Source organism: Hyperoodon ampullatus, assembly GCF_949752795.1.
Source record: "Hyperoodon ampullatus genome assembly, chromosome: 4".
NCBI classification, from domain to species: domain Eukaryota; kingdom Metazoa; phylum Chordata; class Mammalia; order Artiodactyla; family Ziphiidae; genus Hyperoodon; species Hyperoodon ampullatus.
This window is the reverse complement of record NC_136917.1, coordinates 132,731,120-132,750,567: the sequence shown is the minus strand read 5'-3', so window position 1 is coordinate 132,750,567 and position 19,448 is coordinate 132,731,120. Positions and strand designations below refer to the sequence as shown.

General features: G+C 36.3%; 1 protein-coding gene across 5 annotated transcripts in view; it reads right to left on the bottom strand.

Moving 5' to 3' along the window:
* IL6ST (interleukin 6 cytokine family signal transducer) overlaps positions 1 to 15,050 on the bottom strand; it is a gene marked incomplete at its 5' end in the record, with an annotated part of 31,521 nt that extends 16,471 nt beyond the window's left edge. For 3 of the 5 annotated variants that reach the window (XM_079702014.1, XM_079702015.1, XM_079702016.1), the window contains 6 exons: positions 930 to 1,089; positions 2,870 to 3,024; positions 3,572 to 3,738; positions 7,844 to 7,964; positions 8,870 to 9,175; positions 14,987 to 15,050. In XM_079702014.1, the coding sequence (XP_079558140.1) occupies positions 930 to 1,089; positions 2,870 to 3,024; positions 3,572 to 3,738; positions 7,844 to 7,964; positions 8,870 to 9,175; positions 14,987 to 15,050 (973 nt within the window). Of the gene's footprint in view, positions 1 to 929; positions 1,090 to 2,869; positions 3,025 to 3,571; positions 3,739 to 7,843; positions 7,965 to 8,869; positions 9,176 to 14,986 lie in introns of those variants that run through there. The other 2 variants (XM_079702017.1, XM_079702018.1) reach the window with 2 other exon arrangements.
* Positions 15,051 to 19,448: the final 4,398 nt, after the last annotated feature.

Sequence of the window (19,448 nt, the reverse complement as noted above, 5' to 3'; positions counted from 1 at the left end):
CCAAGTAGTTTTAAAGGCCCCAAGAATATCAGCTTAAGAATTCCTGACCAAGACAAAGGGATCTGATCGAGGATTCCCAAACCAGCAATAGTAGGATTACTTTCTTTCCTGGCATTTATCAAAATGAGAGAAAATTCTTGGTGGAGAAGGGGTACTTTACTTTTCTGCCTTTGACATTCTCAATTCATGTAACTCTCACGAAACCTCTGGAACAGCTCTATGGAAGTGAAGGGATACAGGTGGTAGGGAAGGTTTTAAAGCCATGGCTGCTGCCACTGACACCTAAAGAGGGTGACCATGATAGGAAAATGTTCCGAAAAAAACCCCCAAAAACGAAAAAAAACCTATATGCCATAGGATTATTTCTTGATGTCTACAGAAGAAATTATTAACATTAGCTGCTTTGGGGAAGGAATTTTATTGTACATTGTGTATCTTTTTATGCCTTTTGGATTCTACACTATATACACTGTATTATCATGAGAAAAAAAGGGAAAATGAAAATAAATCAACCAACCAAAATGATAAAAAAGAAAAAATGAATAAAAACTATAGTACAAATATCTTCTTGATACCGAGGGTCTAAAGCACATTTTGCTAGATAGTGATTTTGACGATTCAGGATATGATTCTCTAGTTAGATATTTCTGGAATACTCTCCTTTATGTTCTGGATTACAAACCGTTAATGGCTTTCTCATGGTATCTAAGACTATTGCATAATTTTCTTTAATTAGGTATCAAAAAGATTTGTACTATCAATAATGCATATTAGAGTTTACACTTGATATACTTTTTTAAAAAGTGTAAAATATCAGTTTGAATAAAATGATCACAAAATAAGAAGCAATGAGATCTGTATTATTAAAACCAGACATAATTTATAGTCAGAATTCCAATGCTTTTTTCTTCATATACTTATTTACTTACTATCTTCATATGTGATCCCACTTGCTTCTTCACTCCAGTCACTCCAAAATCCTTTACCATCTTCCTTCATACAACGAATCCTAAACACATATTCTGTAAAGGGTTTAAGGTCCTGGACAGTGAATGAAGATCGGGTAGATGCTGTATCTTCAGGAGGAATCTGAAAACAAAGCAAATTGACCAAAAAAAACCCCGAAGGTATTTATTATAGGTCTTCTAAACAGCCTAAGATTTTAAAAGCTAATTAATGAAATAAGACTAATAACTAATGAAAGAAGACTAATTTGACTCAAGCTCTGGAGAGAAATAAATGCAAGTGAATAAGCAGTCAAAATCAGTAAGGTTAATAGGTTTGGGAAATACAGAAACATCTATTACTAATCCTTTCATCCTTTCTTTTCTTTCTTTCTTTCTTCTATGCTCTTATAACACTCAGGGTCTCAGCAGGAAAAAGATGGAAATTCCAATTAGAATTTAATTCAAGGAGGGTTTACTATAGGAAGTATGGGCAGAGTGTATAGGCAATACTCTGGGGCTTCTAGGTGCTACCACCTTTAGATCCAAAGGGATGAGAGGCGGTAACAGAACCTGGAAGAACAGGGTCACAAAGGGTTAACTTGAGAGGAGCAGTGACCTCAGGTTGAGACAGGAAAGCTCCAGGGAGGAAGCAGGGAAAATAAATATGCTGATCTCACTTCTCTCTCTCCTCTTGCCAGGACCCCTCCTCCCATTAGCTAGGAACTCACTAGGAAACTAGAGAGAACCAACAGATAAAATCCATACAGGTCAGCATCTCCAGACAAAGAGTAGGGTGGAGAAGGGTAGAGTGTAGATCTAGATAGGCAAATGGAAGATATCCAGCCCAATTAAGAAAAACAAAAGCTATCTTTGTAGATAAACTTGGTTTTCAAGAAATAAAGACAGAGATAAATAACAGGTTCTCTCTACCACTCTGAGATTTCAACAGTGAATACCAAATAGGTGTCGAGTCTTTTTTGTACCAATGAATTAAGATTCTATGATATTAAAAAAATATTTTGAAGAACTTTTGGTATGTATCCTCTCTGTACAATCCTCATGTACAACATGAAGCATTAATCCATTTTGGTTTGTTGCTTTTTCTGATTGTATTCTGAGCCCTTTAGATAAGTGGAATGGAGGACAGCAGCAGGAAGGTCATGGGCTCAATTCCCTTCTAAGCTCATTATTGCAACCAGAGAAACAAAGCAGAAGCATTCTGTTAGTGATAAATGGAGTTACAACAAAGAATAGTATGGGGAGCTCAATGCTATGATGATAGCCTTTTGAAAAGCTCCAAGTACTTCTTTTGCTGGTAGCATCATCTTTGGGTACACTGTCCTTTTCCTTTTCGGTCTTACAATCCCTTCCTCGTGAGTTGGCAAACTTTCTATAAAGGGCTAGATTGTAAACATTTTAGGCTGTGGGCCAGACGGTCTCTGTTGCAACTACTCAACTCTTTCTATGTAGCACAAAAACTGTCAGAGACAATATGTAAACAAATGTGTGTGGCTGTGTTCCAAGAAAACTTTATTTACAAAAACAGATGACAGGCTGAATTTGGCCTGCAGATGTCGTTTGCTAACTCCTGCTCTACCTTATCTGCATAATCTCTTCATTTTTACTCCTCTACTTAATCTACTTCCTGTTATTTGTGGTCCTTTCACCTCTTGTCAAAAATGCTATTCCCTATCATCCTGCATCACTTCCATATTTCACTTAAAAGCTACTGTACTGAGCAAAACTGTATTTTCTATCTGGCTGTCTTCCTGTTGGTCCTTGCTTGAGATACAGGATCTAGAAAAGGTGTCAAGCAAAATACTTCACATAACCAGAAACTTAAGACATTCAGAAAATGATTGGGATTTTTAGGTTAGTGGGTTGCAAGAAAGACTTTGAGTAAACAGTAACTTTCAATTTACCTGGTTCCAAGTTGAGGCATCTCTGGTCCTATATTGAATGTTATATTTCAGTCTTATAAAACTCTTAATACTTGAGTTGATCCATGTCAATTTTAAAATACTAGACAGTTCCTCTGAGTTGCTGACTGATAAATTATGTGGTGGATTGGGCTTCACTGAAGAAATAAAATAGATCCAATAGATTATAACTTCTTATACAAAGTCAAATATACTCTTTAGATTTTATTTCACAGTATTCTTTTATTCTCACCAAATGAAATAATTTCTCTAAAAGCAATGCTATGCCATACTATTATAATGGAAAGGAAAGGCTCCTAAAGAAACTCTAGTTTTCTTCCTTGTCAGCTTATTACGTGTGTTAATCTTTTCAGGTTCAGATATTAAAAGACAGTTAAGTATTTATGATATACGAAATTTAAAAAAGAATAAAAATGGAACATGTATCTTATGATTACAATGCTATAAAATGTTTGATATTTGGACAAATACCAGAAGATAATAGTCAAAGTGAAAACAGCTGTGAGTGTGGTTGGATTATGGATATTTTTCTTTTTCCAAATTATTTTTAATGCTGTTGATAAAGTGAATTTGTAAAAGTCACTAAGATAAAATAAATGCTTGTTTCTACATTAATTTAACTTAAAACTAATTTATAAACCACTGTATATTCTAATAAATTCTCAAATTGAGGTTTATAACTACCTTTATCTACAGGATCAAAATTGATATGATCTGAGGTAACGTTCCCAAGAGCGTTCTCTGCTTCTACCCAGACTTCAATGTTGACAAAATACACAGGAGAATAATCAACAGTACATGAGGTGCGGGTGTCACGTTTTGCTTTACAATCATCAAACTTCTCTGTTGCCCTAAATACAAAAATGGTAGAATCAGTCATTAAAAATAGATTTGAAAAAATTAGAGTGAAAAAGGTTATTGAAAAGAGTTTGCTGAGACCCAGATTATTATAGCTTAGAATAAAAAAGTTAATTCCAATAAGTTTAGAATAAACTGTTGAACACTAAAAACAAAATTTGTTAAAAGTTCACCTGTTTTTCTTTAAAACTGAGTTTGATCTATATCTTAAAACACAAAATTATTTTCAAAATTTTACTCTGAGAACATTTAGAACATTATGCTCTATCCCCATTGACCTTTCTCTAAAAATTATTCATTTCCTGTGATATTAGTACTGTTTCTTTCCTTTCCTGAAACAAAATCTTTACTGTACCAGCAATGTCTTTCTTTAAGCACAGTATGCTAGGAGGTGATAGGGTAGGGATAAGAATTTCTATCACCCCAGAAAATTCCTTCAATCCCTTTCCAGTCAAACCCTGGCAACCACTTTCTGATTTCTATCACCATATAAAATTTCAAGTGATGTGACTATATTTACTCACATATGTTTAAATTATGTATCAATTAAGAATATTTATATATATACTTGCTATTTTTTAAAACAGAAGGATACATCAAAACCAAACCAAAACAGGTAACTTCTAGAGCAGCAGTCCCCAACCTTTTTGGCACCAGGGACCAGTTTCGTGGAAGACAATTTTTCCACAAACCGGGGGTGGGGGGGTTGGTTTCAGGATGACTCAATCACATTACATTTATTGTGCACCTTATTTCTATTATTATTACAATAATATATAATGAAATAATTATACAACTGGAGCCCCGAGCTTGTTTTCACTTGTCACTCACTGATAGGGTTTTGATGTGAGTCTGCAAGCAGTTGATTTATTATGGTCTCTGTGCAGTCAAACCTCTCTGCTAATGATAATCTGTATTTGCAGCCGCTCCCCAGCACTAGCATCACTGCCTCAGCTCCACCTCAGATCATCAGGCGTTAGATTCTCATAAGGAGCTTGCAACCTAGATCCCTCACATGTGCAGTTCACAGTAGGATTTGAGCTCCTATGAGAATCTAATTCTGCAGCTCATCTGACAGGAGGCGGAGCTCAGGCAGTAATGCGAGTGAAGGGGAGCAGCTGTAAATACAGATGAAGCTTCGCTCGCTTGCCTGCTGCTCACCTCCTGCTGTGCGGCCCGGCTCCTAACAGGCCACAGACCCCATCCGTGGCCTGGGGGTTGGGGACCCTTGCTCTAGAGGAAGGGAGGAAATAAGGTAAAGGACACAGGGAACAGAGACCTCTGTGAACATATCTTGTCTTAGAAATTTGTGTGGGTTAATTTATTATTTTACACAATGAAGAAAATTCTTAAAAACCGAAAGCAAAGGGCTTCCCTGGTGGCGCAGTGGTTGGGAGTCCGCCTGCCGATGCAGGGGACACAGGTTCGTGCCCCGGTCCGGGAGGATCCCACATGCCGCAGAGCGGCTGGGCCTGTGAGCCATGGCTGCTGAGCCTGCGCATCCGGAGCCTGTGCTCCGCAACAGAAGAGACCACAACAGCGAGAGGCCCGCATAACGCAAACACACACACACACACACACACACACACAAAAACACAAAAAAACGAAAGCAAAATGAAACATATGAATTCTTGTATTGAGTTGGTAGTGTAACACACAGAAAGGAACTATTTCAAGTAACTCTAAAAGAGTAACTTAATTATGTCCTTAGTGAGAGAAAAACAACCTTAAAATTCTTTTTAGTAATCACATTGTTGGTGCTAATATTGGAATTGTTACTCTGTAACTGTTTTGTTTACTGTGGAATAAAGCAAATGAATAATTATGTTGGTGTTGCTGGGAACTAAGGTTTTCAGCATAGAAGAAAGGCTATGTAGATGTTAGATAGAATTAAGTAAAAACCTATAGTCTGGCTTTTAAATTGGAAATACCAGTATGAGTTCATGATGTATTTTATCTTAAAAACATTCTTAGCTCTTTCCACTGAAAAAGCCTAGAAACAACAACCCAGTAGCAATGAGATTCCCAACACCCAGACTGTAGTCTCTAAATAGTACTTCACACTAACTGGAACCATGACTACTTCAGAAATGGTTGATATTAAGATGAACCTGGAACATCATATCACTTCAGAAATCAGGAAGCTATCAAAGACTAATGAAGCTGTGTCAAAAGGATGAGCCAATTTGAAAAGTTCCCACTAACCAAAGATGGGACGATTTAAGTTTAAGAAGAATAATAACTGTAATGGATTAAAACACATCAAATATGTTTAAATATGAATCCATAATGAGGAGAAAAACCCCTTACATCTACCTTTGGAGGATGGTAGGGAACCAACTTATGAAACTGGTTAATAAAGGGAAAATATTAACACCATTTTGCTTCTCTTATATGAACTGTACCTCAGGGTAACCAATAGTTGATGGAGAAAAGCTTTCTTTAAGTATTTCGGGTGAAAAAAAAAAAGAAGAAAAGGATAGAATACCATTATTTTGTACCTCATATATAAATAATGATCACTGATGAATGCTCAAACCTTTAAGTGAAAAACTAATGGGAAACAACATGGTTAAATTCCAAAACCATTCTGCTGAGTCATTAATCCTTTCACAAAAAGAGCACATACTTTATGATTCCATTTATATGACATTCTGGAACAGGCAAAAGTCTATAGGGAAGAAATGAGACAAGTAGTCGCCTTGTGGAATGTGGTGAAATAGGGTGGTTTTTGGGATTGACTGGGAAGGGGCATGAGCGTGTAATAGTACAGTAATGTTCTATATCTTGACAGGGGTTTAAGTTAGACAGATGTATATGCACTAGTCAAAACTCACTGAATAATACACTTAAGATATGTAAGTATATCTTGAGAGAAAAATAAATTTTCTTCTTTTCTTTTTTCTTTTTTGGCCACACCATGCAGCTTGCAGGATCTTAGTTCCCTGACCAGGGATCGAACCTGTGCCCCCTGCAGTGGAAGCGCAGAGTCTAACCACTGGACTGCAAGGGAAGTCCCAAGAGATACTGATACATAAATTTTACCTAAAAACAAAAACGTTCCTGTTTTTGTAAACATCTAGTTAATTAATCTAATTAATGGTGTAAATGCTGAAGTGATTAAGGGTGAAGTACATAAATGTCTGTAACTCACTTTGAAATGCATTAAAAAAAGAGATTGGTAGATGGAGACAAAGATGCACAGATCAACAGGTATGTGATAAAGCAAATCTAGTAAAATGTTAATTGTAGAATCTAGGTAATGAGTATGTATAAACGTTCACTGTAAAATTCTTTCAACTTTTCGTTATGTTTGAAAAAAAACTAATGGGGAATTTTATAATACCCGAAACCATTGCTCAAACTTAGCATAAGAAAAACAATCAAACATTATGTGGTTGTTCCTAATGGAAGTACACATCACTCCTATGAATTATTTTTGAAAAAAAAAGAAAAAGAAAATCTGATTAAGAGTCTAGATCTAATGACAAGTTTTAGGAAATAAAGGGACAGAGGAATGTATTAAATAATGTGTAACCATTATTTTAATAACTGAATTGCAAAGAGAAAGAAGAGAGAGAGAGGTGGAAACTACGGTTAAGAGAGACAAGACATACGATTGGCAATATATGGTGATTATTTACATCTTGAACAAATGTAAAAATACATACATATATCTATGAGACAACCGGGAAAATCGGAACACTGATTAAAAATGTGACAATATGAAAGTATTTTCAATTTCATTTGGGTATGTCGTCATGTTTTTTAAAAAAGTGTCCTTATCTTTTAGATAGATGTACTAAAATATTTATGGATATGACGATATGATGTCTAGATTTTCTTTAAAGCAATCTGGGGTGGGGTATATATAAAATAAGACTGGTCATGAGTGGATCATTATTGAAGCTGGATGATGAGCACATGAGGATTTCTTACACAATTCTTTCTACTTTCATGTTTCAGATGTTCTAAAATAAAGAGTTAAATAAAATGTTTAAAACTTTGCATTTAGTATTACTACTTGACAGAATAAAAATTCTAGCACCAAAGGCTAACTTAATAAATTCAATGCATAACAAATTTAAAATAACTTGCCATTCAGATTTTAAAGTGTAGTTTGTTTCCAGGTGCGTTTCCCTTCCAGGATCCCACTGACACATCATTTTCTTTCCTTCGTTCACAATGCAACTCAAATTTTTAGGTTTTTCTGGAGGCACTAAAAGGGAGAAATTAGCAATTTTCAAAAAGCTTTATATTCACAAATAACATGCAATTTATATACTTCTCTAGACATTTAAAACAACCTAAATTAGATAGAAAAAAACAAACCCAAGAAAAAAGGACATAATGAAAGACTGGTGACTAAAAAATTAATTTCTTTTCTATTTAAATTCAAATCTTTTCGATAGTAACATACATTTTCTATCATAATTATCATTAATAGGTATGTTTCAAATTAATTTTCTACACAAAATCTACTTTCATTTATAGCTGGATAGCATTATCAACTGACTTCCCCATTAAATGTATTTTAAAATAATATTGGAATGTTAGGAAGAGGCAATTAAATAGAAGCAAAAATGATTCATTTATATTTCTCTCCCTATTGCCTTCCCAAACTCTGCTGGAGGAAAAGCAAATGCCAAAATTATAGTTTTAGGTGATCCACAAATTTAGTAATCCATTCTTGGATCATACTAAGTTTACTTATTTGCCTCAACACGGAAGAAGGACTCTCTCCAGTACTTATTCACCTTCTTTAGGTAGTTGCTTTACACTGCATTTTCTCAGCAACTAAGGGAAATTGAAACTTACTATGAATACAGTCACAGATTTCAATTCAACACTTTTTGGGGGTGTCTAATGTCAAAATAATTTTCCAGAAAACTGACAGATACTTGGCTTTCAGGAAAAATATAAAACTTGTATTACTCTTTAGGTTTTTTGTATATTTGTAATGCAAATGCAGTTCTACTTCTAAGCTCATTAAAAAAAAAAAAGTCCAAAACTCACTGAGCTGACAGTTTCTGCATTTCATAAAGACCAATAGACAACAGACATTAAAGCTGTAATTCAACAGTCATGACAAAGTCTGAAATAAGAAAAAAGTAAAACACTTACGGCCTGAAATTATTCTGATTCCATAAACATTCTGATCAATCTGTCCAAATGTACGAATGTTGCAAGTGAGTTGAATATTTAATAAAGATATATCTGTAAATGTGACACTAGATGCTGTTCTGTTTATGACAGTATATTGTTCAAAAGGAACAATAACATGGTTTGTTTTCCAGAAAATGTAATTAGCATTCACATGAAAATAATCCATACATTTTTCCTTTAGCACACAAACTGCTGTGAAATTAGAACCAAGTTGTACAACTGAAGATTCAGGGTGGATATGACCACATGGATCTAGAAGTTCTCCTGAAAAGGAACAATAACAGAAAATATAAAAATGGACTGAATTTTTCTAGTACAAAATGATATTCTGTATCAATGCAGTTCCTCAATCTTCATTAAAATATCTCTAAAGACACAAAAAAAGAAGAAACACTGTGAAACTTAATATGATCAGAATTTAATGTCTAAATTTGTAAAGAAATATACAAATTATATGGCAGATGGAGCTGAATTAAAAACAAAAAACCTATGCAAGCTTCAGCCCTTTTTATAATATTTTAACTTTGTTTAGGAAACAGTTTGCCTGCAGCACGATTGAAATTTGCTCTGCCCCCAATCCTGTTCCTCGATTCAGACCCAGCATCTAAATTAGACTCTGCAGAAGACAGGCAGTGGTCTCTGCTCTTCGCCAGTCCTGAATTCCTTTGGAGGTGCGAATGGGGACATGGAAAGATAGTCTACATTGTTCATATATCAAAATCAGACAAAAAGGAAAGAGCAAGGGAGCAGTAAAAAACAGAAAGACTAGAGTAAGATGGCCAAATACATTGGTTTTCACAGTAAGTATATGGGGTAAAATCTCATATTAAAAAACAAAAAATCAAATTGTATAAAAAAATAAAATACAACCATATGCTTCACCTATCACCTACTCCATGTTGATGACATCTAAACCCCTGTCTCTGGCTCTAACGTCCTAAGTTTTCAATGGCTTATAAGACATCCACCCGAGATATTCTGTAAGTACTTTAAAATGAACATGTCTAAAGCTATATGCATCATAGTCCCTTCCAAATTTACTCTTTCTTATTCTTATTTCTCTACCTCTGCTAACAACACCACTCCCATCCAGCCATCTAGGCCGGATAACCTTGTAGTCCCCTCTCTCTAATTAGCCTCCTCCCCTGAGTCTTCTGTATTCTTAGTATGTATATCAACCTCTTCTCATCAACCCTATTTTGGCTGCTGGTGCTTAGGCCATCATATTATACCACAATCTGACCTCCTTCTAGTTCATCTTACATACAGCTTCCAGAGTTACTGTTCAAAAATGAATATGCCATTTCCCTATTTTAAATTATTTAATGGCTATCTATTACGATCAAAATAAAATTCTCAAATATTTGGCATGATTCTATTCTCTTTCTCTATTCTCACTGTCTAGAAACTTAAGGCAGCTTTCTCTGGTGAATCCCATTTACCAATGGGATGTGAAGTTCTATCTGAGCTTCAATTTCTTCACTCGGAAAATGAAGTTAATAATGGCTATCTTTTTTTTTTAATTTATTTTTAACATCTTTATTGGAGTATAATTGCTTTACAATGGGGTGTTAGTTTCTGCTTTATAACAAAGTGAATCAGTTATACATATACATATGTTCTCATATCTCTTCCCTCTTGTGTCTCCCTCCCCCCCACCCTCCCTAATAACGGCTATCTTGAAAAGATTTTTGAGATCAGAAATTAGTTATGTAAAGAACCTACTACAATGCCTGGTATTCAACAGGCCTCCAATAAATGGTAGCCTATCATCATTACTACTACTCTCCAGAGACAAGTAATCTAGTCACATTGATGGGGTCTGGAAGGGTCTCTTAGAGGTGACTAGTTCTAGCAGTTAAGGTAGAAGACATACAGAATCAGAGAATTACGAAACTGAGAAAAACCTTGGAGATCATTTACTTCAACACTTTATTTTATAAAGAACACTGAGATACTTTTACCGAGTCAACCTCAAGTATCAGGCAGATTCTTCCAATTCCCAACTTGGTCCCAAGTTAGACTGCACAAAGGATAAAACTACTTTAAAAAGCTAAACAATTATCTTCTTATTCCACACCTCTCATAAACCCATAAGGCCCAGAGTCAGAATATTTATTTCTTTGTTTCAAAACCTATGATGTGGCCTATTTACATGACCTTGCCATTATTTATACACATCTATGGCAAGTCCCAGTGCACAAACTACTCTAAATTTCTATCTTGTGGCATACTAATAAGTTACCTTGTGATACTGAGCCAGTCCTTAAAACTCCCTTGACCTTACTTTATTCCTTGGTAAAATCATTCCTGTTTTACTTTCTCTATAATATTTAGAGGGAACAGTACCTATGAAATATACTTCAGAGTACTAAAGAACATTAAGACACAACCAGAGACTAAATAACAATTTTTAATCACATAGAATAAGAGAAATACTAGAAATGGGCAAACGTTCCAGTTTTCAAAGTGAAACACAGGCTCACTGAAACCACCCCATACCAAACTAAACCCATTTTTATAGGGCTACTAGGCTACTTGAGATCAAATTCTAAAAAGAGAGTATTTTAATTTAAATAAAGGTATTTAATAAAGTTAGTTGGGATATTCATGTAGTCAAGATGAAGAACTGTGGATTAGAATATACTATAACAGATATTAGGGGCTTTCCTGGTGGCGCAGCAGTTAAGAATCAGCCTGCCACTGCAAGGGACACAGGTTCGAGCCCTAGTCCGGGAAGATCCCACACGTCGTGGAGCAACTAAGCCCGTGTGCCACAACTACTGAGCCTGCGCTCTAGAGCCCATGCGCCACAACTACTGAAGCCCGTGCACCTTAGAGCCTGTGCTCCACAACAAGAGAAGCCACCACAATGAGAAGCCCATGCACCACAATGAAGAGTAGTTCCCACTCGCTGCAACTAGAGAAAGCCCGCGTGCAGCAACGAAGACCCAATGAGGTCAAAAATAAAATACATAAAATAAATAAATTTATTAAAAAAACCAAAAACAAAACAGATATTAGAATGAACATTATGAAACTGCTGATATTTAGCTATTCTTGATCTACAAAAACAGAAATTTCATGGCTTCAAACTAATAGATTTTTAATTGGTCAATTACTCATACATAAAAAAATCACTGACTAAAAATATCAATGAGAGGGAGACTTAAGTAGTATGCTGAAGTGCCTGCCCTCAGTCCTTGGGGCAGACTGTATTTTCCAACAAAGGTCATACCTATATATGTGTCCCATTGCACATGCTCAGCTTACAAAGTGACTGATACTCCTTCTACAAAGAAATGGGGTCTGTATTCCCCTCCTGTCCTCAGATCTGTAAGGGTGCTTATGCCTGCTCCAGCCAACAGAGTGTGCTAAGTGACTTCCAAGGCTAGATCATCAAAAAAATACAACTTCTGACTAGCTCTCTTTTTCTCTTGGGACATTTGCCCTTGGAACCCAGCCACATGCAAGGAAGCCAAGGGCACGTGGAGAGACCACGTGTGGTATTCTGGCCAAGAGCCCCAGCAAAGCCCTCAGTCTACAGCCAGCATCAACACCAGACATATAAGTAAATGAGCTTTCAGATGATTCCAGCCCCCGATCTTTGAATATTTTAGCTGAGGCCCCAGACATCAGAGCAAAGGAGAATCAGTCTGACTGTGCCTGTCTGTATTCCTGACCCACATAAACCATGAGAAATAATAATGTCATTTTAAGGCATGAAGTTTTAGAGTAATCTGTGTGGCAGCAATAGATAATGTAGTCCTGTTATTTTCAACATTTTTATCAACAACTTGGGGGAAAACAGAGAGAGAGACAGAGAGAGAGAGACACACACACATTTATCAAATCAGCAAAGGACAAGACTATAATGGATTGCCAACAATTTGGATGATAACATTAGGATTCAAAATTATGTTGAAAGATTAGACTGATAGGCTAATGGATTTTGCAAGAGAGAAAATTATCTCCTATTTAGGTTGATAAGAAATAAATATGTGAGGGAGAAATGGCTTAAAAGGTAACTCATGTGAAAATGATCTGAGAGGGCTTCCCTGGTGGTGCCGTGGTTAAGAATCCGCCTGCCGGGCCTCCCTGGTGGCGCAGTGGTTGAGAGTCCGCCTGCCGATGCAGGGGATACGGGTTCGTGCCCCGGTCTGGGAGGATCCCATATGCCGCGGAGCGGCTGGGCCCGTGAGCCATGGCTGCTGAGCCTGTGCATCCGGAGCCTGTGCTCCGCAACGGGAGAGGCCACAACAGTGAGAGGCCCGCGTACCACAAAAAAAAAAAAAAAAAAAAAGAATCCGCCTGCCAACGCAGGGGACACGGGTTCGAGCCCTGGTCCGGGAAGATCCCACATGTTGTGGAGCAACTAAGCCCGTGCGCCACAACTACTGAGCCTGTGCTCTAGAGCCTGCGAGCCACAACTACTGAGCCTGTGCGCCACAGCTACTGAAGCCTGTGTGCCTAGAGCCCGTGCTCTGCAACGAGAAGCCACCACAATGAGAAGCCCACGCACCGCAACGAAGAGTAGCCCCCGTTTGCTGCAACTAGAGAAAGCCCACGTGCAGCAACAAACACCCAACGCAGCCAAAAATAAATCAAAAAAAAAAAAAAAGATGTGAGAATTTTCACTGACTGGTAGGTAGCTTAACATGAAACTATGGTGTATCTTAGTGGGCAAAATACTATGTTGCTTTAATAAAAATAATGTTCAGATCAAAGTATGTAATAAAATCACTACACTCAGACCATGTCTAGTTCTGATACATTTATTTTTTTCTTAAGTGCATTTTATTCAATAATAATAATAAAATAATAAATATATAAAATAATAATAAATATATTATTACTATCCTTTTAAATAATTCTTACTGTGGGCCAGGCACTGCCCAAATGCCTTCTGTGTATTAACTCATTTAATTCTCACAATAACCCTAGGAGTTACGGGCTGTTATTATCCCCATCTTACAGATCAGGAAACTGAGACATAGATTAAGTGACTGGCTAAAGTTTCATAGTTGCTAAGTAGGAGAGGTGGGATGGTATTATATTTTAAATGTGATATGGGAAATTAAGAGAAGAGTCAGGAGGGTAATCAGCACATAGAGATTGGAAGCCAAGTCCTATAAAAGAATAATTAGGTAAATTTAGTTTGGGGAAGAGAGGGGTTATAGACACAGGAAAGCAGTCCTTCAATACTTGAAGAGTTGAACATGGGAAAGGAAAGTGGGCCTACTATAGAAGGATTTCTAGGATTAATGAGAAAAAGTTACAAGGAAGAAAATTTGGGTTCAAGACTAGGAAAGACTTAAATAAGGAAAAATTTCAACATAAGGTTTGTATAATTCAACTGTTTAAAAAGAAGCTGCATTCTTGAACTTGAAGAGGGTTTGACTTAGAGCAGTGCTTCTCAAACTATCTGTGGTGAAGGATCAGTTTAGGTTTTCTTCTCCCAATCTTTCACAAACTTATACTTTTGTTTTATATTCATGTTCAGTGGGACAAGTCCACTGATCACATGCTTGGATGTCAAATTGTTAAAAGAGTTTCTAAACATTTATTCTTAATTTCTGTACTCATCTCATTGTGGACCAAAAACAACCAGTTCTCAAACAGGCTGTGGACTAGTATGAGCAGTACTGCTCTAGGTGACCTCTTTATTCTGTTATCACAATCACACTGCTGCTCAGTGACACCTCTGGAGTGAAGGTTAAGGAGTGAAGTGCTAAAAGTAACAAACTTCCTATTTCTTTATTTATAAAAACAAACAAAATAAACCCTTTTTTTCCTTCTCTACGTTAAAGTTACTGTTAGTATAGCTAAACAGGATTTAGGATTACTGAGTAATTGAGTGTTTCAACTCAAATTATACAAATTATAATTTGTCAAGAGTATTTTTTACTTCTTAAATTCATTTTTAAGACAACATCATTCTCTCAATAATGATCCTAGAAAGAATAAATATATAAGCATAATTAATTATTCAACATAAGCTTAATTATGTAATTATACAAAAATACACAAACCTAATTTGTGGGGTTAGGAGGTAGTATATTTCATGAACCTTACCTACAGATTCAGTGGTGAGGAAAATAAACACGGCTTGCACTATCCAAGTTTGCAATGTCAACATCTTGCATAGATATTTCTGTAAAAGACACATGTAATATTATTTTAAATATTTTTACTCTTACTACACATAATAAATTCAGACAATTTCTAAAGCTCTTTTGTTTCCATTGTATAGCTGTTTTCTAAAAGGTGGTAAAATCCTTATGAGAACGCAGAAAACAAGTTGAAGTCTTCAGAATATTTTTCTTTATTCCCACTAAAGTTATGGCTACATAAAATATTACTGGGAAACAATTTATACTTTAAGGTTAATTAAAAGAGCAATTCTGTTTCCGTATTATGAAGTCTTGCACTATTAGTAAATACTCTGTGAGACTGAGAGCTTCAGAGAGACAAAATTCTACATGGCAAAACCCAGCATTAGCAACTTCAAAAGATAATCGACAAAATGGGGGAAAGAGTTTGTAATTCATAGCCTGACCAAAAGTATCTCCTGACATAAGAAGAATGCCTACAAATCACTAAAAAAAATTCCAACACCTCATCTTGCCTGTTTAGAAGAAAACGGGCAAGATGAGCTGAACAGGCAGTTTATAGAGAAGGAAATACAAGTAACTCAAATATATGAAATAATACTTTCAACCTCACTCATAGTGAGATACAAATTAAAACAACCCAGACAGGAATGCAAGATGATACAGACACTTTGGAAAACAATTTGGCAGTTCTGTACCAAGTTAAAAGCACATGATAAGCCTCAGCATTGACACTGACAATTATATGAAGTTCAAAAACAGGCTAACTTAATCTATGGGGATAGGTCAGAATAGTGGTTCTCTTTTGGAGGGAAGGTGGTGGGAGGACAGAAGGGAGCATTCTGGGATACTGAACATGAGCCGTACACTTATGATTTGTGAACTTTATTGTATACAAGTTGTAGTTAGTAAAAATAATAAAACAAACAAAACTATTGCAATATCATTCTCACCTTGAATACTAGCAAAAATATAAAAACTAAAAAGTTACCAACAGCGTTATGAGAATATGACATAAAGGCATTCTCATACACTGCCAGTTATAAACTGGCATAACCTTCCCATCAAATTGTACACCTAAAACTATGAATTTTATTGTTTGTAAATGAGACCTCAGTTAAAAACAAAAACCCTACCCAGACAAGGTATATGGCCAATTTTGCGCTATCAGTCAAAATTAAAGTACATGTACGTTTGAATCTAATGATTCTACTTCTAGTATGTTATCCTATGAATATGGGCAAAACAACACATGTACAAGGTTATTCACTACAGCATTCTTTTCTTTTTTTCTTTTTTTTTTTTTTGCGGTACGCAGGCCTCTCACTGCTGTGGCCTCTCCTGTTGCGGAGTACAGGCTCCGGACACGCAGGTTCAGCGGCCGTGGCTCACGGGCCCAGCCGCTCCACGGCATGTGGGATCCTCCCGGACCGGGGCACGAACCTGTGTCCCCTGCATCGGCAGGCGGACTCTCAACCACTGCGCCACCAGGGAAGCCCTACAGCATTCTTTTTAATAGTAAAAAGCTGAAGCAACCTAAATGTTCATGAATAGGGGACTAGGTAAATTATGGCATATCCAAACACAGTATACATGTAGTCATTAAAAAAATGTACAGATATAGAATCATATCTAAAATACATTGCTAAGGTATACAACAGTGTATTTGTTATTTATGGGCAAAAACACAACAAAAAAGGCAAAACATATACTCATTTCCTTATATGTGCATAAAACATCTCTAGAAGGATAAAAATTCAAATACTGGCTGCCACTGGCTGTTTGAGACACTAGAGTGGGAGGGAGACTCTACAGTGTGCTCTTTGTACCTTTTCCAATGTTGTACCCTGTGGCTTCAGTAGAAAATAGAAAATAAATATAATTTAAATAAAAAGTACTTAACGTGTATCTCTCTAAGATAAAACTACTAATTTCTTGATGAGGGCTTCATAGTACTACACTTGAAACATAGTATCATTTTACAAAATATAAATACTTTTATACTCCCTAACCAGGTAACAGTCACTCTATAACAAAATAATTTGATAATGAATTGTTTAGACTGTCTCAGGTAAAGCTATAAAAGAACTAAGTTGCAGGATGCATTTTCCTCTACCTATTTTATTCCTTACTTCCCAACTTTAAATAGTCCCAGAGTAGAAAAATCTACCACATCATTCAACTGTTCATCAAAACAACAGAAAAGAAAAATATCTGAGCATGTTGGTAGAGTGGTATGTGGTCATGTCATCCTGACCACCTACCCTACCAAGTACCTTGTTCACACTGTAGAGAGGTTTCTTTATAGTTCTGAAAACTGGCAATCTTTCTATTTATGTACTATAGTCTTATAACAAAACTCTGAAACAAGAAGTCCCATGAAAGTTTGATTACTTCAAAGCAATTAGATTTATGTGAGCAGTGCCATGAAACACAAGTAAAAGGAAAAACAGGCAAAGGTAGGTTTCGCATTTTAACAGTTAGAAAGTAATGTTTCCTAATTTTTAAAGGATTGTCATTGAAATGTGATAAAGGAACATCTATTAAGGAACTTGATGTCATAGTCCAAACCTAAGAGATGGAGACACAATAGTATTGATACTATCTAAAATATTATATGCAATATAGTCCACTTCATTTGGGGGCTTATCTTGTTTTAAAATTGATTGAATTGATAGTACTCTGCTTATTTTTCCCCTTTCATTCTGTTGACAGCAGATAATCAATTTAAAATTCTATTATTAGCACTATCCTTTCTCCTCATCGCTTGCAGAATATTCTATGCATATATTACAAGCACATATTGTATATATTGATTTTCCTTGAAATTTGCATGTTATTTTGGAAGGTTCTGTGAAGCCAAAACATGACCACTAACCACAGATACAGGAAAGGATTTTTCCAAGAACTAAGCGGTTGTTCTACAGCAGCAATTCCTCAACTATGGTGGTTTCAATATGGTAATGTGTTGAAAGGAGGCATAAGATGCATCATAGGGCTTCCCTGGTGGCGCAGTGGTTGAGAGTCCGCCTGCCGATGCAGGGGACATGGGTTCATGCCCCAGTCCGGGAAGATCCCACGTGCCGCGGAGTGGCTAGGCCCGTGAGCCATGGCCACTGAGCCTGCGCGTCTGGAGCCTGTGCTCCGCAACGGGAGAGGCCACAGTAGTGAGAGGCTCGCGTACAGGAAAAAAAAAAAAAAAAAAAAAAAGGATGCGTCATAAATAATTCACTACTATTAATGTTAAAGTAAGAAAGTTTATGGATGATTTAGCTAAAAAATTAGAACAAATCCAAAGCTATCCTTATAGCTGTTTGTTCTTACTTTAATTTCCATGGATGTTTTAAGTGGGAGAAAAAGTAGTGGAGTTTAATTGTTAAATATTTAATAGTTTAACCCTTTATAAATTATTTTTATTCCTATGGATTGTGATTTTTGAGTTTTTTTCCCTTTTAATTTGATAAAAAATTAGGATAGAATGAAAAAGAATAATAAATTTAGATTTACGTTGCATGTGAGGAAGACTGTCAGTATAAACCTTATTACTATAGAAACAGTACTACTATAACTGTAGAACAGTAGATGAATTACGACTGCCAAATAGAAGGCAAAGTAATATTTATTGAATAAATAAGCTGAGCAGGGATCAGGATGGGGAAATTTCAATATGGTACCTTTTACCTCATGTCATACACAGTAGTGTTATTATGGATAAATTCGCAAAAAGTCAGTCATGCCTACATTAACTGATTATCAAATTAATTATTTAGAAAGTTATCCAACTCTGGGCTTCCCTGGTGGCGCAGTGGTTGAGAATCTGCCTGCTAATGCAGGGGACACGGGTTCGAGCCCTGGTCTGGGAAGATCCCACATGCCACGGAGCAACTAGGCCCGTGAGCCACAACTACTGAGCCTGCGCATCTGGAGCCTGTGCTCCGCAACGGGAGAGGCCACGACAGTGAGAGACCCGCGCACCGCGATGAAGAGTGGCCCCCGCTTGCCACAACTGGAGAAAGCCCTTGCACAGAAACGAAGACCCAACACAGCCAAAAATAAAAATAAAATAAAAATTAAAAAAGAAGGCTCAACATTAAAAAAAGTTATCCAACTCTGTTCTATTCCATTAGTACTAATCATGAATTCATAATAACTAATACTTGTATACTATTTCACATTACACAAACTGCTTTCATGTAAGTTATTTCACTTGATTCTCCCAATATCCTAGAGAAGCAGGTGGATAGGGCAGGGCTCATTATTTTATTATTTTTTTAAAGGTTTTTTTTTTTTTAACAGTAGTTTTAAGTTTACAACAAAATTGAAAGGAAGGTAAGGAGATTTCCCACAGACCCTCTGTCCCCACACACGTATAGCCTCTTGCATTATTAACATCACTTCTCACCAGAATGGTACATTTCACCAAA